Source organism: Mus caroli, chromosome 4, assembly GCF_900094665.2.
Source record: "Mus caroli chromosome 4, CAROLI_EIJ_v1.1, whole genome shotgun sequence".
In the NCBI taxonomy this organism is placed as follows: domain Eukaryota; kingdom Metazoa; phylum Chordata; class Mammalia; order Rodentia; family Muridae; genus Mus; species Mus caroli.
In genome coordinates, this window is record NC_034573.1 from 92056697 (window position 1) to 92079621 (window position 22925).

Below are 22925 nucleotides of genomic sequence, written 5' to 3' on the forward strand. Positions count from 1 at the left end.
GACGGTCCTCAAAGTGCAATCCATAACCCTATACGCACTAATCCATGATGTCCAAAAGAAGTCATTCAAGCAACGATGTTGTCTTCAACAACTTTGTTGTCTTTATCTTCGTCTCATCTCCGCCTCCTCCTCCTCTTCCTCCTCTTCTTCTTTCTCCTCCTCCTCTCCCTACTCCTCCTCTTCCTTCTTCTTGCTTCTTCTTCCTTCTTCCTTCATCATATCACCTGCATCACCACCATTATTTCTATTGCTGTGATAAGACACCATGACCAAGGCAATTATAGAAGAAAGGGTTTATTGAAGGCTTACAGTTTCACAGGGTGAGTCTGACCATCATGGTGTGGAGCATGGAAGCCAGCAGGAAGACATGGTGCTGGAGCAGTGGCTGAAGCTTACATAACATCCTGACCCACAAGCACTAGGCAGAGAAAGCTAAGTGGAACCTCAAAGCCCACTCCCAGTGACACACCTCCTCCTCCAACAAGGACACACCTCCTAATTCTTCCCAAACAGTTCCACCAACTAGGGACCACATATCCAAGCATAAGTCTATGGGGGCTGTTTTTATTCAAACCACCACAGATGCTACCCTTTCAGAATTTGTTTATTTTATTTTGAAACAATATCTCACTTTGTAGCCCATGTTGGCCTCAAACTCAGTAGGCAGTCCAGGCTGGTCAAATTAATGGTGATTCCTGAGTCTTAACCTGTTGAGTGCTATTGAGTAACAAGCACACATCCATTGTCCTTATTTTACAAATAAAAAGTTGAGCTCAGAAAGACTATATAACCAGAATGGGGCAAAGTCAGGGCTGGACCCAGGCTGGTCTAATCCAGAGCCCTCTGGGTAGAACAAATGAGTGCTTGGTTCAGTCCTTCCTCTCTGTTCCATTTTGATTTTCCAGCCTCCGTGTTGCTTCTCCCTGCCTCCCTGTGCCTGGGCCAATGCAGAAGTTGAGAGAGTGTTTATCCCACAAACCATCTCTTCCCTGGCTCACATCAGATGAGCTAGAAGGGTGAGATCAGGCCTTCTCAGTACCTCTTGATTTTTGTTACTGTGTGTCCAGGCAGCTATGATGAGCACTTCCTGTATTTTCTTTATGTGCTTGAACTTCCTTAAGGGAGCTTGCTCCCTTACTTCACACTGATTCTCCACTGGAAGGCAGTTTTCCTTCTCTGGAGCCACCTTCTCCAAAGCTGGCCTGTGCAAGCATGAGACTATCCCAGAGTAACACTGTTTCCCGCTTTGTGTTAAAATCTTAATGATTTGTGGACCATAAGAAGACACAAAGGGGCCTGGTGAACTTGGCCCTGCTATGTTTAGACAACACCGCAATTCTGGGAAAGAGAACTACACCTCTGTCACCCCAAGGCTACATCACATTTGCCTGATTTTTCTGTTTCCTACCACAAGAGGGAAACATACAACCGCAAATGATTTGAAAATAAAGCAATTCGGTAACCAGACTTGTGGGTGTGGGTGTCCTTTATCTTTTAAATGGATTCATACTAACTGTACATCCTTATGGGTCACGGTATGATGATTCAATGCATATGTGCAGTGCTCCATAACATTTATTATTTCTTTGTGACTGGCAGCTTTGGAACTTGGCTCCCCCCTTCCTGCCCCCCCCCCCAAAAAAAAAATCCAAGGGATTTTAGTACTTAACTCCAGGTAATAACCAGGAGGCACACACTTAGACTAGTGCATCTTTAAGTTGGAGAGATTGAGTTCAGCTACAGGACTAAGAATGGCATTCCTGTAGGCCGGGGTTGCTGGCCACGTTCTTCCTCCTGAGCACACAGTTCCAGTGCAAGTTCCTAGTGAGCAAATTTTACTCTAGCTTTTGACATATCTTCTCTCCTCTACCGAAAAGTTCTCAAAGGATAAGGGAGACAGTGGCCTCCTTCTCTCTTCCTGTTTGCTTGGAGGCCACATTAGTCAACAGTTCTGGCATCACAGAGGCTCATCAAAAATTTGAGTAGATGCTGGTGGTTGCAGGTGGTTAGCCCAGTGAGATTCCACTGAGCCACTCTGAGGACCATAGCATGATGCTGAAGGATGCTGGGAGCTGGGGCTGCTGGGAGCTGGGGCTGCTGGGAGCTGGGGCTGCTGGGAGCTGGGGCTCCTTGGCCCCACAGTAGATGTAGGAGGAGCATAGGCAACAACTCTTTGATTCTTATCTGTAGCCCATCTCCTTCATGTTCCTCACCCTCTGTGGACTCATTTGTCTGCTTAAGGGGTGTGTGTGTGTGTTTGTGTATGTGTGTGCATGCACACCTATGACTCTCTGTGTACTATTTTATTTATACATTCATTGATCCTGCATTTCAATTTTATAAATCACATCTTTATGGTTTTTTTTTTTTTATATATATAAGTCACTGTTGACAAGCAACACCGAAAACACTCAAGTTCTGTGATCTAATGAAGGCACTCAGCAGCCGCTTTAAAACTCACTGCCCAGGTCAGCTTCTGACTGGTTCCGCATGGGTTTGGATCCTCTGTTAAGTAGCTACTCTGTGGTCAAGTATTGCAATAAACATTTTACATGCTTTTCTTTATTGTGTTTTAGAACTTTTTTTGAAACGGATTCTCATGTAGCCCAGGCTGTACTACATAGTTGAAGATGACATAAGGTTTCTCATCCTCCTGCCTCCACCTCCAAGTGCAGGAATTGCAGCCTCTGTGCTACCACACCCTGCTTCTGCAGTACTCAGAGACTGAACCTGGGACTTTGAGCATCCTAACGGAACTAAATGCCCAGTCCTAACTGCTAGAACTTTGAAAAGGAGTTTCATTAACCTTGGTTTGCAGAGATTCTCTGAATAATAAATGCAATGTTAATTGTTTATATTGTATTAGGCACTGTGAGTGTCCTGGAGGTTTCTTAATATGTGAAGGTATATACAGGTTATATGGAAATGGTACCCTTTCATATAAGGGCATCTATAGATTCTGGGATTCCTTGTACAGCCTGTCTACACGTGAGATGGGTGTGGACTCCTGTCTTTAATATTACAGATAAAGACATGGAAACACAGGGGGAATTAAATAAATGTTGTCCAAGACTATTCAGCTAGAGCCTGGAAAGCTGAGGTTCAGATGCTGCCAGTCTGGCCAGAAAGTCCATTCCTTTCACTGTCTAATGGGATAAACTTCCTGAATACTCCGAGTTCTCTCGAGTGTGCTGTGCATGTTTATAATTCTGATAAATCCTCTTTTTTAAAGTTGTGATTGTGACTCTGAGTGAGTTGGCCCTCTGCCTGTTGTCAGTCATAACCACAAGGTGACATTTAGGTGACGTAATAGCCCACAGGCCTTAAATGTGTTTAAAATACAAACTATATTTACATTTTCTATAATGGATCCAAAGACATTAATACCGATGGAGTATCCCTAATTTTAAAAATACCAAAATCTAGAATGCTCCAAAAATCTGTTACATTTGAGCATCAATACAGAACCACATATGCAAAATTCCGCATGTGGTTTCATATAGCAAATCACAGTGATCATAGGCACACTAAAAATTTTGTATAAAGTTGCCCTCGGGTTGTGTGCAAAAGATGCATATGAAGAAAATGAATTTACATAGACCTAAACTTCATCCCTAAGACATCTCATTTTATATCAGTGCAAACATTCCAGAATTCAGAAACATCTAAAATCTAAAACCCTTCTGGTCTAGAGAATTTTGGATAAGAGGCACTCAACTTGTACTGTACATTTGATTTATTTATTTATTTATTTTTTTGGTTTTTCGAGACAGGGTTTCTCTGATAGCCCTGGCTGTCCCATTTGATTTATTTTTATGCAAGGTATACTTGGCTATCCTGTACTTTAGTCTAAATGTACATTTTATTAAATGCCCATGTAGGGGCTGTGAGTGTAGCTGAGTGTGTAGTGTTTGCCTAGCATGATCAAGGTTGGGGGTTCGATTCCTACCACCTATCCGTTCACTTGCTCTGAGTAATTAGCAGTTACTTTGCAAGCTGAATGAGGGTGATGCTGTGAGCTGGATGGAGGGCATGCTGGCCAGGAATTTGAATGTGGAGCCTTCCTGGCCTAGAATGCCAATGCCATGGGGAGCCTCCATGATTTCTGCTCACGGCAGGTATTTCCTACTGGTCATGTCTGATATCCTGAACCCCTACACAGTTCAGAAGATACATCTAACCCATTTCTTCTTTGGATTCCTTTCTGATTTATTGCTCACAGATTAAGGCCACACACAGCACCTCAAGGTATGTAAGTGGCACGGTGTTAGTACTGTTTCACTATCCCTCCCTATGTTATCTCCTGGCTGTCAGAGACAGTTTTACTGATAGATATGCTTGAGATATGATGGGTCTTTTTCCTCTAGTCCCTTAATCTGCCTCTCTCTGGTTAAAGCACTAACTGGCTCTGGCTTTGTATACTTCAAAGTCTCAGTTCTAGAGTCCAAGACCTGAAGACAGGAGCAGTTCAGCGTAGTAACCCTGGTCATCATGGACTGGAGTCACAGTCCTCTGGAGCAGGGTAGAGGGTAGTTCTCAGAGAATGGATAGAAGCTGAGGTGTGGAAAGGGGCCAGAAACAAAGTTGCTTAGGAAATCTCTTCCTGTTGGAAGACAGAAACCTCTAGACTCTGGCAAGCTCGGGGACTCAGAGTTGAAAGTATATTTAGAAGGCCAGCAAGGGCTCAGTGTTCGTCAGGTTATATTCACAAGGACCTTCAGGGCCACTCCAGCTAAGGAAGGTGTGCTTTTTTACCAGCCCTGCTTGGTCTGCTAGGCTTGGTCTACCAGCTTTAATTTGCCACCCTTAGATAATCTGGTATCTCTTTCTGCAAGCTTGTTCATACACTATTGCTAGCCGGTCCTGTTTCCCCAAACATGGTGGTTTATGTCCTTCCTGCCTTCATTCCTCACACTTCTCTGATACTTACAAAAGTAGGTTTATGAGTCCTATAGCTCCCTCCATGTCTTACCCCAGGGCCCACCCTTGGGATTGCTACTGCTCAGAGACTCAGCTCTGTAAATGTTCCTTCCGGGACAGTCTGTTGGCCACCACACCATGATGGCTTCCTCCTGATGTGACTTCTTTTCAAACAAAGACTCACTCACCCATGTTTTTTGTCCCTGCCCCCACGCAGAATGTGAAATAAGTGGTAGTGAGTATCTTTCCATCATTTCCAGAGGCTTGCTTCAACGCTCAGGAGGAGGGGGATCTTTCCCCTGCTCTTGTGAGTGAGGCAAATGTTAGGATCTCATGTTAGCGATGAGCTGAGGTTTGGGATGGGCTAGTCTTCACTCACGGCTCCTTGGATGCCATGTACAACACTGGATGTCTTTATGATTTACTACCATTTCAGTTGAGTGCAAGCTGCATCTTGCAGGCTCAGTTCAGTTCAGTGACCTGTCCCCGAGTGCACTTTCATACCATTGAGAGTCATAGCTTTTGAGCCTGGTTGTGCCTGTCTCCTAGCCCTGTGCACTTCATGGATTGCTATGTTGTGCCTGGGTTAGCTGGAGAAATGAATGGCCTTTCTCCACTGCTGTGGACCAATACTCTGGGCTCATAGTGGTAAGGATTTTGGGTCATGGCAAAAGTAGAGAGCTATGGGCCAGTTGTTGGGTACATCCTGTTGCTTTTAGCTGAAGGAGAAGCCGGCTTCCTAGGCTTTGCACCCAAATCAGGGTTAGCACTTCTGTCCCTGTGACCTTTCTAAAAACTGAACCCTGTGAGTGGAAGCATGAACCCACTCGAGCCCTCGATCTGGTGCTCGTATGAGACCTAGACATAGTAGCGAGCTGCCCAATAAATATGTGTTGCTGGAAAGAAAGAAGAAAGGAAAAAAAGGAGGAAGGAGGAAGCCAAAGAGGGAAGGAGGGAGAGAGGTTTCCAGCTTGTGAATGAGAAAGGGACCCGAATCTTTGGGAGGCCAGGAGTGAAGGGGTTCATAACTCTGCCATTGTGAAATTGATTGGGCCCAAGACCAGTATGAAAGTTCCTTGTCTGAAGGGAGCCATCCTTAAATCCCCCATATGGTTTAAATGTAATCTGTGTCATTGTGAAGGAGTACTGGCAACGCAGGCGAATTCATTAGGCCAAATTGGGTTCGCTCTGCTCGACAGTAGCGTTTCTGAAGATGAAGTTCAACCTTTGCTGGAGAGCTAAAACGGATGAGTTTCTTAATAGCTGCCCCACTTAGTCCGAGCGGCTCAGGAAGCTTAATGTTTTTAATGCCTCTTCTTTTTTTTACCCCACTTCACAGTCCATCTAACATTGCTGCTTCTGGTAATATTTTTATATGAGGTTGAGTTCTATGGTGTCCGTAAAATTACGACTTCATGTTCTTTTTTTTTTTTTTTTTTTTTTTTAAGAAAGGAAGCTTTCTCCAGTAAGCGTCTACCATGTGTCCTTCAGGCTTCTGTTTGCATATTGATAAATACAAGACTAGGCATGTGTAGCCATCTAAATGGATACGTTTGTAATTTCAGCTTCAGAAAGCCCTTCACCAGCAAGAGGCCCAGCTGGAGCAGAGAACATGCCGAAATGTCATGCGCTGGGTGGGCAGGAAATCTGGGTGGGTTTGCCCAGGCACCCCCATGCCCACGTGCTCCTGAATGTACCCTGGGACATCAGGGTCTCATTAGGAAGGTTGCAGTGCCTCAGGTCACTGCTCTGTTAGTCCAGTGAAGAGATCACTGGAATAATATTTCATAAATCTAGCTCTTTGGTTGCATATGCCAAGACACATATGTTGGTCTAATTTGCAATGCTATAAGAAATGAAGGGGAACTTGGCACAGGACTTAAAATAGATGAATTTAAAAAAAAGCTACTCGTAATAAGTCAAAAAAGTCATGGTAGATAGCTATGAATAAAACAAGCTTGCTTTTAAAATCAATTTCAAAGAATTTCATTAAAAAAAAACCAAAAAACAAAAAAAACAGGAGCCTTAAATAAGCCATAAAAAGTGGCTGGTTTTTGGCAGTCTGGTTCTCAGCCTAATGTGTGTGCCTCATGAGCTGTTTTCACATCTGCAGATTTTCTTTCTTTTGCTTTCAGTTGGCAAGGCCAGCAGTATATCGTTACAGTTCTGTCTCAGGGGTGTATCAACTCCAGCCCCGTGTCATAAGGGATCTTGATCACCTGTCTCTTCCACAAACTATCACACTGGTCTACTATATGGACGACATTGTGCTGAATGGACCATGTGAACAGGAGGTAGCAACCACTTTGAATTTGTTGATAAAACGTATATGTACATCAGAGGATGGGAAATAAATCTAGCCAAAATTCAAGGGCCTTCTACCTCAGTGGAATTCCCAAGCATCAAGTGGTGTGGGGCATGGAGAGATTGACCTTCCAAGGTGGAGGGTAAGTTACTACACTTGCCCACTCCTACCACCCAGGAGAAGCCTGTTTGAATTTTGGAGACAGCACATTCCACACTTGGGTGTGCTACTCAGGCCCATACACCAAGTGACTCAGAAAGCTGCTAGCTTTGTGTTGGGGCTGGAACAGGAGACAGCTCTTCAGCAGGTCCAGGCTGCTATGCAGGCTGCTCTCCACTTGGACCACATGATCCAGCGACCCAATGGGACTTGAGCTGTGGATAGTTGGCCAGTGTGGCCATGTCTGCTCTATGAAGGGCACCAGGCTCCCCTGCCAGTTGACTGATTTTTCAGCCATGTGCCCATTAACTCTGCTGGTATTGTGCTAGGCAGCTGCTCCTTCCCCTATCACAGGACTATTCCTGCCTCTGAGAGGCTAGCTAGCTGCTTACAGAGCTTGTCTTCTGTCACACCCAAATTGGCACCCTGGTAGATAAATAATTTTGGTTTTCAAAGGTGGTGATTCACAGCTCCCTTCAAAACCTTACTCTCCACTTCCTATCAGACTCCCCAGACCTGTGGTGTGACCACTCCTGGTTTACTTTTTAAACTTTGATGATACAGCTTCTTAATTGGTAATTTCTGCTGACCTAGACAAGAAACTCACAGGCATGTATTTTAAATTGATTATTAAGAAAACCTCAGGGGTCAGAGAATATTAGATATTAAATTTGTTGAGATAAAATGTTTTAAAACATTTTAGGTTCTTCAAATGTAAAAGACAATTTGCTTCATTAAAATGTTTCCTTGAGAAGGCTGGAGAAATTCTTGGCAGTTAAGAGAGGGTACTGTTCTTCCAGAGGTTGGTTCTCAGCACTCAGACCTAGTTCACTTCATGGCTGTAACTACAGATCTAGGGCATCCATTGTCCTCTTCTGGCTCCATAGGCACACATGGCATACAGCAGCCAGACATACATATATACACATAAATGAAAATAAAAATGTTTAAAGTGTTTTCTTGAGAGTAAAGTCTGTTTAAACAGACACAGTGTCATATGCCTGTATGTCAGCAGAGGCTAGTAGGATTTCAGGTTCCAATCCCGTGTGAGCTACATGATCAAGGCCAGTCTGGGTTTTATAGTAGGACCCTATCCAAAATAATTAATCATATTATCCTATTATTTGTCTAATTATTAGCAACTGATCCAGGTTTATATACATAGGAAAATACATCTGTCAACTCCTCATTGTTCTGTATTTCTCAAAAATGTGGTGAATCCCTAGAGTCATTTTTCTATAAATTTAAGAGGAGAGCCTAGCTGTTGGTTAGTGGACACTCTCACTAAACCATTTTTACCCCCAGTGCTGGAGATGCCCCTGGGCATTGCCCATGCTGACAAGCACACTCTCCCTAAGCTGTACTCCAGCCCCATTTGGTTAAATTCTTGGTGGCCAATGAGCAGATCAGTTGGTTCTGTTAGCTGATCATTTCTCTTCTGCCTGGGATGGTGTGTAGGAAGGACATAATTCTGTGGGTCTCAGAATGGCATCGACTCGGAGAGACCAGAGGTAACTGAGATCCCTCTCCCAGTTTAAGCTTGACCTTTTATTTGCTCAGTGGCTCCAAGCAACTTTAGCTGCAGATGGCCCAGAGGCTCCAGTTCAAGAGGCAGCAGGGAAAGTGAGAGCCATACCAGGTATCTTGTCCTAGCCTGCTTTAGGGACTGCAGTTGTTTCATCTTAGCCTTGGCTTCCAGAGCAGAGGCTGGCAGCTATCTGGTGTCTGAAACCAAAGTCTGTTGTAGGCAGCGCTCCGGGGCACTCTGCCCTAACGGGAAACGAGGCAAAAATAATTGAAGGGTGTTCAGCTTCATTGTGTGGGCGGAAGGATCTTCATCCGAACGACTTTGAAGATCTGCTTTGTGTGGGGTGGGGTATGGGTGGGTGTGTGACCCGTAACTTTGTCTCAGGAGACAATCACCGTAGGGAATCAATGAGACTTCCTAACCGACAGTGATGGTCCAAGGGAAAATTCTCTGTTGTTTACTCAAAGGACACTGTGGCAGCTTCAGGTCCGATAGACCATTTGGGGGACCCTCAGCTACTTCCTGGACACCCTCACAGAGCCAAGTGTTGGATATGAAAGATGAGTGACTTTGAAGAATGGATTTCTGGGACATACAGGAAAACAGAAGAGGGTCCACTCCCACTGCTGACTTTTGCCACAGCTCCTTACCATGACCAGAAGCCAGGAACAAGTGGATTACGGAAGAACACCTATTACTTTGAGGAAAAGCCTTGCTATCTGGAGAATTTCATCCAGAGCATATTCTTTTCCATAGACCTCAAAGATCGCCAGGGATCATCACTGGTGGTCGGTGGAGATGGGCGGTATTTTAATAAATCAGCAATAGAAACAATAGTGCAGATGGCAGCTGCCAACGGGGTTGGTATACAACAAGTATTACTCCATCTCTGGCCCTTCCAAGCAATTTTTTAACTCTGCAGAAATATTGAGATGCATCGAGGTGTGGATAGGATCTATACCTCAACTCTAACACCCGCTTAATGTCATTGGGACCTCAGATATAGAATGTTGTGAGAATAGTTCAGAGTTATAGCAGGGACGCAGGGACCTGGGAGTGGAGTTCAGGTTTGCATGTGTCTTGCTCGGTTCCTGTAGTTTGGAGAGTACCTGTTGCTTTGTAGACACATACAGAATGCTCCTGGCCCTAAGCTTTTGTGACTGCTTGCTAGCTAGCTAGCTTCTAGAATTACGACTGTGCTATGGAGAGCTGTCATGAGTATGGAGAGCTGTCATGAGTATGGAGAGCTGTCATGAGTCGGGGCAAGGGGAGGATTTGCAGTGTGTTCAATGGCTTCCTTGTTCACGTTCAGTCATTTGTCCAACAGGAAAGAAAACAAAGGCAGGGCATGCTGTTTGTAGATCTTGGTAGTCATGTAAAACAGTACCAGGGGTGGGGGCGGGGGGACAGTTGGATGTTAGATGTGAGTCTTTGGGGGAAGGCTGTTACAGAGAGGGATCTGCTTGTAATGACCTGGGGCACAAAGCAGCCCTTTATTAGTGTGAATTTGTGCAGCAGGGTAGAGATAATGGGTCTTAGATGGCAGTAATGTTAGTAGGCTCTGCCAAAGGGCTGCATTATGGACACATGTTTGCCAGATTAAGCAAAGTAGAGGGCAAATGGCAAAAGCACTGATCTTGATAGTAGGAGAGCTCTACAGCACACTCTTATAGGAAGGTGTATGTCAGGGCATTGCCGGGTTTGTCCTGCAGATAACACTGGTGGCCCAAAGCTGCTGCCGAGCCCCGCTCCCCCGTGTGTGTGTGTGTGTGTGTGTGTGTGTGTGTGTGTGTGTGTGTTAAATAATACTTAAGTTAAAATTTGGAGCACACATTCTATTACTATCTAGAAAGTTTTAAAGTTGTACTTTTTTTTTTTTTTGAAAGAAATCCTGGCCTGGAGACCATGATATTTAGCACTGCAAACAAATGTGTTGGGCATTCATTTTGAGTCTGTTTGAATGTGCCAAGCAGGTGTTTGGAAAAGCCAACAACAACAAAAGACATGCCACCAGAGTAAACTTAAGAGGCGCTACATACTGTTGTCTGTGGTCTGGGATTTCAGAATCCGAATGCTTGTCATGTAAAAATTGCTGATAGAGAACTCAAATATGAAATTATTATGAAGCATACACATTTTTAAGATAAAATGTGACGTGCCGTAAATTTCATCTTTGAGGAGCGCCGCTGCTCAGGGAATGGTGTTAAAGATGCTTTAATCTTTTGAGAGGACAAATGGGACATTATTTCTCCATAGATCTGGGATGTTGAGTGGATCTGGTACACTGTCCCCTTTGCTCTGATAGATTCGGCTTCATTAAAGTTTTTTTGTGTGGAACTGAAGGATGTGGGCAAGGTGGATGGAATGAGTGATGCAGGCAAACCCTGCAGACTTTCTTTGATTGACTGTTTGAAGGTTTGCTAAATAATACATTTCAGAGATAATAATTGATTAAATATGGTAACTGCCTATTTGTTAAGGCTGTGGCAGCTTAAGCAATATTTTCAAGGACATTCCATATTAAAAAAATAGCATTGCATTGAAAGCCGTCCTGCTGGCTGGCTGAATCACTTTAAAGACGTTTAGTAGACGGATAACGTGCTCCAATCTGATAAAAATGCCGAGGTTCTAAAGACCTTGCTTAGTTTCTTCTTTTTCTAACTTAGTCCACATTCAGACAGCGTTAACATCTCTGGGTGTGGTAGGATGCAGGAAATCTAAGGGAACGATAGTTATTACCATGGATTTTAGCAAAAGGCAGTGCTGCTTACCATTGTCAGTGGCTACTTCCCCCGTTACTAGTTTATGGAGGACTTTTTGGCACGGTAAGCTAAAGATAAGGTAGCCTGCCATCTTCCCCTTTTGTGTCCTGGTGCATCTGTATCTTCCTTTTCTTGGTTTCCGTCATCTGTGAAGTATGGTGTGTAATTAGGCTTCAATAGAAGTTCCTCTTTGTTCTCATTTGCATGGAGCTGTCTACTTTTAGTGGATATCTTAATGCACAAAATGAGTTTTTGGTTGGGCCTGTGCAGAATGCACTTTGTCCCCTGAGCTTTGAACTTGGAGAAAGTTCAGAGGTTAAATAAAAGGACTGTACTTGTAGCTAGCAGGGCAAAGAAAATGAGGGGGCATCCTCCTCCTCCTTGTCCTCTTGTTCCTTCTCCTCTTCCTCTTCCTCCTCCCCTTTTAAAACAAAGCATGAGAGCCACCAAGCTGTATTTCCCCTTTCTTAGGGAAGGTGGCATATAACATCAGCTTTGTCATGTGAAGCATTTCCAGTGGCATTTATAATGTAGTACAATCATCATTCCAGACAGAAACTCTGTACCCATTAAACGGTCATTCCCCATACCTGCTTTTCCCAGCAGCCTCTGGTGTCTAGCTCTCCCCTCTGCCTCTGCACGTTTGCCTGTCCTGGCTCCCTCGTAACATTCAGTCCTGTCTTTTTGTGTCTGGCCTGTTTCATAATTGTTAGCATAATGTTTTCATGTCTCATGCTGGAGCTTGGGTCAGAATTTCATTCCTTTCACTTTGAGTTTTAAAAAGCTTTTGAGCTAGGCGTGGTGGTCAAATCCTGGAACCTCAGCACTGGGGAGGCTAAAGGAATGATTGTGGAGTTTGAGGCTGGCCTAGGAGATGCAGCAAGACAACTAGAAAATAAAACAACTGATGGTGGTCTTACAGACATCTTTCCGATCACTTCCCTATGCATAGAGAGCAATGCCATCTCTGGATATAATAACTAATTTCAAAAAAGCAATTTAATTGTTTTTTTAAAGACATAACATTATTTGGCGACATAGCCATGTCAGTTGTATGCGTCAGTGGTGTTAACTGAATTCACATTGCCGCTTCACGTCTTTGGAATGTTTTCATCTTTTATTGTATCCCACACCCACTGGACAGCTCCCCATGTCTTCATCTGCCCCTCTCCTCTACCCAACCCCTGGCAGCCACCATTCTTCTTCCTGTGTCTGTGGTTTTGATGATTTTAAGATACCTCATGTAAATGGGATCCTGCTCTCATCTGTCTTTGAGACACCCCCAGGGCTAATCCATAGTGTAACGTGTGGCAGGAATTCCTTCTTCATAATCTGCTTTATCTTTCCTTCCTTACTCCACCCATTCATTCACTATAGAACACCCTCCAGTTTGGTTTCTATTTCAAGGCCGAGTAATACTGCATTGTGTGTGTGTGTGTGTGTGTGTGTGTGTGTGATGCATTCTGTATCCATCCTGCCTTCTGGAGCAGGATGTCTGGGTTCTTTCCCCTTTGGCTGTTGTGAGAGAGGAGCATGGGTGGGCATATGAGCAGCTGAGTCCTGCTGGATCTTCAGGGATGATTGGGGGGTGGGAGGAATTTGGGACAGTGCACAACAGGGCCTGTTTTTTTAGCAGGACAGAGTTGTCTTTAAAGAGCAGCTGGGTAAGCTTCATGGTGGAAGGTGGAATGGGGAGGGCTTGCTGTTGTGCAGCATCTTTAGGAGGAGGGTGCCTGCCCTGCCTTCCTTAGTCAAGGCAGCCATGGGAGCCTGCTTTGGAACCCTTAGCTCTTAGAGAGAAGCAGCCCTGGGCTTTCTTGCTTTGCTTTCCACTGCCATTTTTAACCTTTTGCACAGTCCCCGCAGCCTGCAGTCATGGCTGACCACAGATCTTACCATAAGGAATGGGAGAATGAAGGGCAGTGTGCATGGTGTAGCGCATTGTTCATCAGACCCTCCTTCTATACCAAGTACATATAAAATCGAAGGAAACATTGGTGTGTTCAGTGTGAAAAGGCATCTTTAGGTGGCTCAGACAATGGCTAGTAGATCACAGTTCCAAAAGGTCCCCTCAGAGAAATCTAAAATTACCTGATTCCTGGCTTTATTTTTAAAGTAGTCACATAGAGAAACCCCTTCAGGGCTGAGATGCTCCCATCTCCCCCTTCTCACATCTATCTATCTATCTATCTATCTATCTATCTATCTATCTATCTATCTGTCTGTCTGTCTCTGTGTGTGTGTATAAAACTAATGTGTTATATGTTGTGCTTCTACCATTAGTTCTGCTGTAGCCATAGCTCGGTATGTGCAACTGCATTCATGTGCACACACCCACACAAGGTGTACACACACATACACATAATTAAAAATAAAAATAAAAATGTAAAAGGAGAAATACATCCTCCACCACCAAGTCATCTCCACTACAAAAAAACCAAACCAAACAAAACAACAAAAAACAAACACACAAAACAAATGGGAAAATTAAAAGCAAAAGACAAGATGTTCCTGATCCTTTCTTTCAAAATAGAATGGGGATACCACCAACTCCCCACATTCTAAGTATTTTCAGTATAGTGGTTCCACACCTCCAAGGACCTGACCAAATGCCTTTCCAACTTGGGTGTTATTGAAGCAGGTTTCATTTTATGAAGGCAAGTTCAAGAGCTGGGCTGATACCATCGGCTAGAGATGCAGGAAAGTGAGCTGGGAACACAACTCAGTCCCAGGGTCCCTTTCATGGAGATGGGCAGACCGGGTTCCTCAGCAACCACTCCTCACAGTCTTGTCTTAGGCTCGGGAAATAACCCAGCTATAGCTAATGCGATGAACCACGAGGAATCCCACTAGCTGTAAAAGCCAGACACGCCTGGAAAGAAATTTGTAAGGTGCATTCTGTATTCTTGGCACCATGTGCAATCCTTTTGCTTTTTAAGGGTCTTAATTGCAAAAGCCTTTTCTTTGATTAGAATGCTGTTTACTAGTTGTTCTTTCTCCCATTGTGGATGGAGAATAGGAATAAAAACTCGGGCTTTCTAACATCCCTTCAATCAGTCCACATTGAGAACCTGCCCCGGATGGACTGCTACACATGCACTGTCTTCTTGCCTTACAGCTCTTTAGTGTATGATTCCAAAGCTACAAAGTTCCATAGGGAAAAAGGGAAGGGAGGGAGGGGGGAGGGAGGAAGGAAGGACAGGCGGGCTTTGCTCAACAGCTCTGATTCTGTCTCAGTAACATGGTAGAGATATCCAAGATGATGATGTTTCTTTAAGAAAACATCTTTGCTGGTCCAACAGTGTCTTCATTGTCCATTTTCTTCTTCCCCTGGCATTTCTTGGTAGGAGCTTTGTATTTATATGTTCTGCATTTCCTATTCTAGATTGGTCGCCTGGTTATTGGGCAGAATGGAATTCTCTCCACCCCTGCCGTATCCTGCATCATCCGAAAGATCAAAGCCATTGGTGGGATCATTCTGACAGCCAGCCATAATCCAGGAGGGCCCAATGGAGATTTTGGAATTAAATTCAATATTTCTAATGGGGGTGAGTATTCTGTCATCTTAAGGACAAGTAGATACAGTTGGATAAGCTAGTGCCCGAAGCCCTGGGCTCGGATTCCCATCTTAAGAAGGGCTTTGCTTCCCTTTGGAGATGGTAAAGTACTTCTTAGTCTACAGCTGCCTTCTTTGTAATGAATTGTAGCTAACATGGTTTTCTGCTTTAGAAAATTCTAACTGGTATTATTCGCTCCTAGCACTTTGAAGGTTGACACAGGAGAATTGTGAATTCAAGGCTAATCTAAACTGTATAGTGAGAATTTGACTCAGAAACATTTGAAAAAAAAAAAAAAAAGAGTCCTGGTGCTTTGTGACTCAGTGCTGGGGTCGAGGGATTGCTGAGTGCTGGGTTGTGTTTTCTCATGAACCGCACATGATGACGCTCGCTTGCTCTGTGATTTGTAGGTCCTGCTCCAGAAGCAATCACTGATAAAATTTTCCAAATCAGCAAGACAATCGAAGAATATGCCATTTGCCCTGACTTGAAGGTAGACCTTGGTGTTCTGGGAAAACAGCAGTTTGACTTGGAAAACAAGTTCAAGCCCTTCACAGGCATGTTACTGTTCCTCGCCCCCCCCCCCCCTCATACACACTCCTGTGTCCAGCTTGAACAGTTTTTCTTTGGAGGGGTTTATTAAAGTGGGTCTTCAGCTTTGGAAAATGGTGGTCTGTGAGCACTGATAGGACAGATCTGGAGTGTGCTTGGGGAGTATGGAGAGCTGGGCCATTGGCCTTGTGAATGATGTGATGAGGAATATAATATTAATATATATATATATATATATATATATATATATATATATATATATATGACTTTGGGTGATTAGTTTCCAACTCTCAGGCCTCAGTTTCCACAATAGCCTTGCCTAGAGGACCTGTCCGATTAATCTCATTGGGGCTTCTACTGTGTATGTGTGTCCGCTCATTTTATACTCATAGCCAGCCTGTGGGAACAGCACTATCACTGCAGACTCTCAGCAGAGGAAGAAGCAAAAGCAGAGAGATGTCAAGAAGCAGGCTTGCTCTAGTCAGTGTGCAGTAAAACCAGCATTCAGACTCATTGAATGGCTCTCCAGCCTGGCTCTATAGCTTTCCCCACCTCCCCTGACATGCAGTCCAGGCCATCAGACCCTTTGTTTGTATTGATTGAAACTCCCTGAAAAGGCAGCAGTGGGTCACATTTTATGTTGAATGTTAGGGTATTGCAGGATATACGGAATAAACGTTTATAAATTCATATTAAGAAGAAGATGAAAGGGCTACCTCTGGGACCTGCATTTGGCCTAGTTCAACTTGTATTTTTCCCACTGGACAACATTAGGGGGTGCATGGAGGGCTGACAGTTGCACTGCAATGAACACCAAGTACCATGCATTTTTAGAGTTTCAAGGCCACCACTTGAGCACTACATAGGCTCTTTGTGCATTGAAAATGTCCAGAACTCCTGGGCAAAGATCCTTTTAACCACAAGCAGGAGATGCCGAAAGTGATTCGTTACTGAGACTTTTTCCCCAGGATCTCTAAAAAGAAAATTAAAGAAAAATGGATATTATCTTTTCTGTCATCCATGATGCCAAAAATAGATGTGATTTGGGGCTATGTAGGGACAGTGGGTGGCAGCAGAGCAGAGCTCATCTAGCCTCTGCTGGGAATTCACGTGCCCCACCCTAGCTGTGCAAGTCCCTGACTTTCAAACCTTGAGCTTCCTCGTCTACAGAACCACATAAATCATAAGTAACATCTATGTCTAAGGAACTGTTAGTATGTCCAGAATGACATTTCACAGCCGTCACAGTGGCCCTTTTTCCTAGTTACTGTGGGTTTATAGAAATATAGATAGGTTGGAGCGTAATGAGCCTGATGTGTTTCGTTTTTCCTTCTGATGTGCCTTATTCTCACAGTGGAGATTGTGGACTCAGTGGAGGCCTATGCCACAATGCTGAGAAATATCTTTGACTTCAACGCACTGAAGGAGCTACTCTCTGGTCCAAACAGACTGAAGATCCGCATAGACGCCATGCACGGAGGTACGCGCTGGGGGACCTGCAAAGACAGGGAGCTGCTCTCTGCTGTGTGCGCCATGATGCCTTCGCAGCCCTCTTCTTAAGCCTCTCACGGGTTAAACAGAGTCATGTCACAGTCATTTCAGTTTACAGACCCCAGTGTAGGCAAGCGGAGCAGGAGAGGTCTCCCTCATGGTAAGCTGGTGTGCAGGTCGCTGTTTTTATATCAAGCCCTGGGCTTTGAGTCTCTTGCAGCTGTTGTTGTGGGCACTCTTCTGTCCCTCAGCAGGTCACCCACATTCTGCTCATGCACTTGCATGTATACTGAAGGGTGACATTGGGCCTGCTAACCAGCTAGCTGTGGGGAACAGGTTCTCGAGCCCCACCCCCACACACTTCTTTTCTTAGCTGAGGGCCAGGGCAAGCCGAAGATTAAACCCAGCAGCAACAGGATGTGTATCTCCTGTCCTTCTTCCTCTGTGGGTTGTCTGACAGGCCAGTAGGATTAGCCATGACTATGAACTGAAACCATAAGACTTTCCCATATGTAGATCATGGAAATTCTTGACTATTTAGACCTCTGCCTATTCTGCAGCAATCTGGGACTGGAGAATATTTGAGTGATAGGGCTATGGAACCCACACACTTGTCTGTGTGGTTGGGAAAGGATGCATTGCCTGAACTCTTTCATGGGTCTGGCCAGAGCTTCTTGATACATGCAGACCGCCCTGAGAAAATCTGCTGTTGGGCTGCTGCCTTCCAGTGGGTCCATGCTGGCCCTCTGGTTTTGATAGAGCAAGTGTCCTTCCTCTTTCATATGAAGGCTTGTGTCCTCCTTGGCTAGTCAGCAGAGCTGAGGGCCTCCTCTGCACATGTTTGGGGAATGGGCAGAGACTTGGCAGATGACTCCCTTCAAAGATTATGGTGTCTGGGGATAGGAAGTTGCCCACGCCATTCTTATTCCCACAGTGTGTGCATCTCACCCTGCAGCCATTCCATGTTTTAATAAGTTTTACGGTTTGGCTATTCATCCTTTAATTTGTTACAGTTGTGGGACCGTACGTAAAGAAGATCCTCTGTGAAGAACTTGGTGCCCCCGCAAACTCAGCTGTGAACTGTGTTCCCCTGGAGGATTTTGGAGGCCACCACCCCGATCCCAATCTCACCTATGCTGCTGACCTGGTGGAGACCATGAAGTCAGGAGAGCATGATTTCGGGGCTGCCTTTGATGGTGACGGGGTGTGTCTAAGTACATTTAAATGATTTCTCATGCAAGCTGGGCCTTTCAGATGCAGGGAAAATGGACAGTTTCTATCAGGCCATCGGAGCCTGCTGAGTAGCTCTGAAGAGCCCCTGTTACATCGGAGGCCAGGGCCAAATGATTAAAATACCCCCCCCCCCCCCGAGCAGAATCAAAAGTCTGAAATGTAAGCAGAGCATTTAATTCCAGGCACTCCTATTTGCTGAGTTGGGGTTTAGGTCCCAGTTAGGATTTAATGACTCTACTCCAGAAGCTGCAGAGGTTCTAGATACTGGTCCTAAGCTAGGTCTCAGCCAGCCCCTGATATGTCATTTAATCTTTACGAAGGGTCTCATCTTAGAACATACCCATGCATTCACTAATACTAGCTGGATAATGAAACTATCTATAGCCAACATAATGAGTAATATAATGAATATGTTTTATTCTTTCCCTACAATGAAATTTGTGTCTATGAATTTCTCCTTACATTGGTAACCGTGTGACAAAGGAGATTGTATAAGGTGTGTGTCCCGTGTGTCCCGGACAGTAGATGCTCTGCTTCTTAGGATGAGTTTTTATTTTTTGTTGCTTTACCAGCTAAAAGCAACTGCTTCCTGAAAGTGAATCTTCCCTACATCAAAATTTAGGGAAATTGAAGGGGCTCAGAGCAGACACTATCACCAAGTGCCTTCCCATGCGGTGCGGGATGTGTTGCCGTGGCCCCTCAAGTTCTCAGGTGCTGCAGAGGAAGCGCCTTGGCAGCCGTGAGGGTGGCGGCCTTTTTGGTTGGGTCGAGTAGCAAATGAAAGGACCATGATTTAGAAGTCCTTCCTTGAAGAAGTCTGCCTTTGTTCCTCAAAGGATGCCCAGTAGACCTGTCAAACTGCATAAACAGCCAACATTTCCTCTCTTGTACATCCTTTCCCCTCCTCTGGGAGAGACATGATTGGTTCCAGAGTTTGGAAAGGTCTAGGAGGTTAAAGTTAGTGGCCCCAGGAGGGAGAACAGAGGGCTTAGCTCAAAGGGGGTTTGTGCTTGCATTTTAATTGAAACCAGTTTTAACTCTTGGGCACGGAGGTGCCTTTGGTCCCACAGTGTTGTACAAATTCACTAAAAAGTCCAGTGTTTAAAACACGGTGTGAGTACAGGACCCATGTTGAAATTTGGAAAACTCCACAGATTATTGTTTCTTTTGTTTACTGTCCAATTAGAAGTTCTTACATTGAGTCTGCTTCCTTCCTCAGGATCGGAACATGATTCTGGGCAAGCACGGGTTCTTTGTGAATCCTTCTGACTCTGTGGCCGTCATCGCTGCCAACATCTTCAGCATTCCTTACTTCCAGCAGACCGGGGTCCGTGGCTTTGCACGCAGCATGCCCACAAGTGGTGCTCTGGACCGGTAGGTCTCTGTTCTTGGGCCCACCTGCCTCTAATCACAGTGTTCTTCCTTATGCCCAGCACTGTGCCTGGAGCACGTGTCCTCCGCTTCCAGGACAGCCAGCGGCTGCAGTCTTTCTCAAATGAGGTATTTTCAGAGTTAGCCCCCTTCTAAGGTCCCATCAGCATCCTGAGCTCTTCCAGCTTGGTACTCGACACACTGTGGTCTGCCAGGCTATCTGTTTGATCGCTCCACAGCTAGGCTGTCACCTCTTCAGAGAAAACACTGTCTTTTCACCATCTTTGATTCTGCTTGGCAGTGTTCCTAAATATCATAGGATGTACACTGTAAGTTAATAAACATTAGAGAGTAAATGAATGATGGTACTTTCTTGTAGTCAAGATGTTATTCTTGATCCAGGCAGGGTCACTTTTGTTGAACAATATGCACACACCATGATTGAAAAAAGTATTTTGAGGGGGCTGGAGAGAGGGCTCAGCAGTTAAGAAGAGCACCACTCTTCAAGAGGACCAGGGTTCAATCCCTAGCACCTACATGGTGATTCATAACCATATATAATTTCAGTTCCAGGGGGATCCAGTGTCCTCTTCTGGCCCCTGAGAACACTGCACACGTGGCACATATATAAGTGCAGTCAAAACAGCCAAATACATAAAATACATTTTTAAAGAGTCATTTAAAGTAACTTCAGACTTTAATCAGAACTGACTACCCTTGCAGGCTTAAATGCAATGATGCCTCATTTGTCCAAACGCTAAAGCAGAAAGTTCAAATAAGCAGAATAGGGGAGAATACCTGTTTTGCAGCAGAAGATGACCAGTGGCAGTAAACAGAGTCTCAGATTTTCTTACATGTCTGTTCACTTGGGCATTTCCCCTTTATAAAAGGTGGCTAATGAGATCCATGGAAAATTATTAAAAATAAAAGGTAATAAATAGCAAATGGGATGCTTTAGAATGTCAGGACCTCAGGAATCTTCCACTGAATTAACAGCAAAGAGTGAATGAGGAGAAGGCCCTGGGTGTGAGAAAGGAAAAGTGTATTGGTCTAGGTCCTTACAACAGTGGCTAGGCTTACAAATGGTCCCTTGGCCAGGACAGTAGATATTTTACATGTTTAAGTCATTCAATTTGTATTAAGTACTGTTAATAACCTCACTTTATTGATGGATGTCAAAGGTCAAGGAGGCTGATTAAACTCAGCCAGCTAGGTAAGTGGCTCTGTCAGGCTAGCTGGATAATGAAACAATTTATAGCCAATATAATGATTATGTTAAGAGAATGAACATTTTATTCTTTCCCTACAATGAAAATTGTGTCTATGAATTTCTCCTGACATTGGTAAACCGTGTGACAAAGGAGATTGTGTAAGGTGTGTGTCCCGTGTGTCCCGGACAGTAGATGCTCTGCTTATTGGGATGAGTTTTTAATTTTGTTGCTTTACCAACTAAAAGCAACTGCTTCCTGAAAGTGAATCTTCCCTACATCAAAACATCGGAACACTGAATGTGGAGCCCCGGCCCCCGACCTCTAGGCCACACAGTGCTCCCCTTTGAAGGGGAGGTGGTCGCAGAAAGTACTGCTGGCTCCACTTAAGTGAATAAGGAGAAAGTGTTGGTGCTGCGACGGTGAGTGGAGTTCTTCATGTGCTCCACCTCTTGCTCCTCCCGAACCCTGACTTGGAGAGAGAGGAGCTGAGAGTCAGGAGTCACCAGCCTTGGCTAAGACGTCCCAGCTGACCTAGAGCAGCGCCCAGAAGCCAGTGTTTCTGCCTTCAGATCCGACATTTGGAACTTAGAGCTGGTTGGTGGCCACACTATGGTGGCTTTGGAATACTTTCTGTGCCTTTTCAGGAATACTTTAATTATAATTTTTGGAAAAAATTGATAACCTGTATAGACTCAACACTGAAAAACCTTATTTCAAATAAAAATGCTCTCCTGGTTCTCAGAACCGACTTTCCTCCCTGTTAGAATTCAGACAAGCCACCTAACTTTGCTGGAAGGAAGGGGGTGCGAACCTGGAATGCACACCTCACTGAGACTGCATGGAAGCTACCAAGCAACTTCCATACTCAAGCAGAAAGAGGTTTGCAGGGTGGTGGTGGTTTTTTTTTTTTTAAGTCACTGAAAAGTTCTTTCCTTATTCATTTATTTATCAATGCTAGGAATCTATGCAGGTCTGAGGGTGCTAAGCATGCTCCCCACAACTGAGCTACAGATCAGCCCTTCAGAGAGGTCTTCAGTAGTCTGAATCTGTATAGGAAGGAGTAAAAAGATTTGTAGGAGGAGAAAGAGACCGCTCATGAGAATGGGTGAGGCTGTTTGGAGTGGGAGACTCCACAGTGGGACATCTGGTGACAAGAAAGAAACACTGGCTGGACGTTGAGTACTGGGCTGTGGGTCATGTGACCTGCTCTGACCTGCACTTTCCCTGTGAAATGCTGACTTCTGTGATTATTAATGAGCACGCCATTCTGTTGCTCTTTATAGAATGCTTGTAGATTTGTTCTGTATCCAGACCCATGGGTTTCAAGGCCCCAACCCTGCTGTTTTACTATAGTTAGACTTCAAGTGTTAAACTGATCTGAATTAATCCTTTCTTCGCTTCTTTGCTCCCCGTTTCTCTAGATCCATACAGAAGAACCCCTTGTGTCCAAGTTTCCTTTCCTAATTTCCCTCCAGTCGTAGAATTGTGTTGACCTCTAAGCAATGTTAAATGGGACCCTCGCTTACAATGATGGTTGATCTTTTCCATCCTCACATGGTCCCGGTCGCCGTCCTGCTGTGATGTAACTTTGATTTCATGCCTTTGAAGGGTAGCAAACGCCACAAAGATCGCTTTGTATGAGACCCCAACCGGCTGGAAGTTTTTTGGGAATTTGATGGATGCAAGCAAGCTGTCCCTCTGTGGAGAGGAGAGCTTTGGGACCGGTAAGTGGCACTCATGCTAACATTTTTTTTTCCTCCCACAACTGCTGCCTCAGGGGAATGTTAAGACTGCCTAGATCCTGGAATAGCTGATGAGCCCTAAATCAAGACACGA

General features: G+C 44.6%; 1 protein-coding gene across 2 annotated transcripts in view; it reads left to right on the plus strand.

The window, feature by feature from the left end:
• The window catches only part of Pgm1 (phosphoglucomutase 1), a 56972-nt gene that overhangs the window by 16640 nt on the left and 17407 nt on the right, over positions 1 to 22925 (plus strand). Inside the window, exons 1-7 of one of the 2 annotated variants that reach the window (XM_021159355.2) lie at positions 9458 to 9772; positions 15060 to 15222; positions 15642 to 15788; positions 17138 to 17263; positions 18288 to 18478; positions 19727 to 19881; positions 22698 to 22813. In XM_021159355.2, the coding sequence (XP_021015014.1) occupies positions 9473 to 9772; positions 15060 to 15222; positions 15642 to 15788; positions 17138 to 17263; positions 18288 to 18478; positions 19727 to 19881; positions 22698 to 22813 (1198 nt within the window). In that variant the 5' untranslated portion in view covers positions 9458 to 9472. Of the gene's footprint in view, positions 1 to 9457; positions 9773 to 15059; positions 15223 to 15641; positions 15789 to 17137; positions 17264 to 18287; positions 18479 to 19726; positions 19882 to 22697; positions 22814 to 22925 lie in introns of those variants that run through there. The other variant, XM_021159356.2, reaches the window with a different exon arrangement.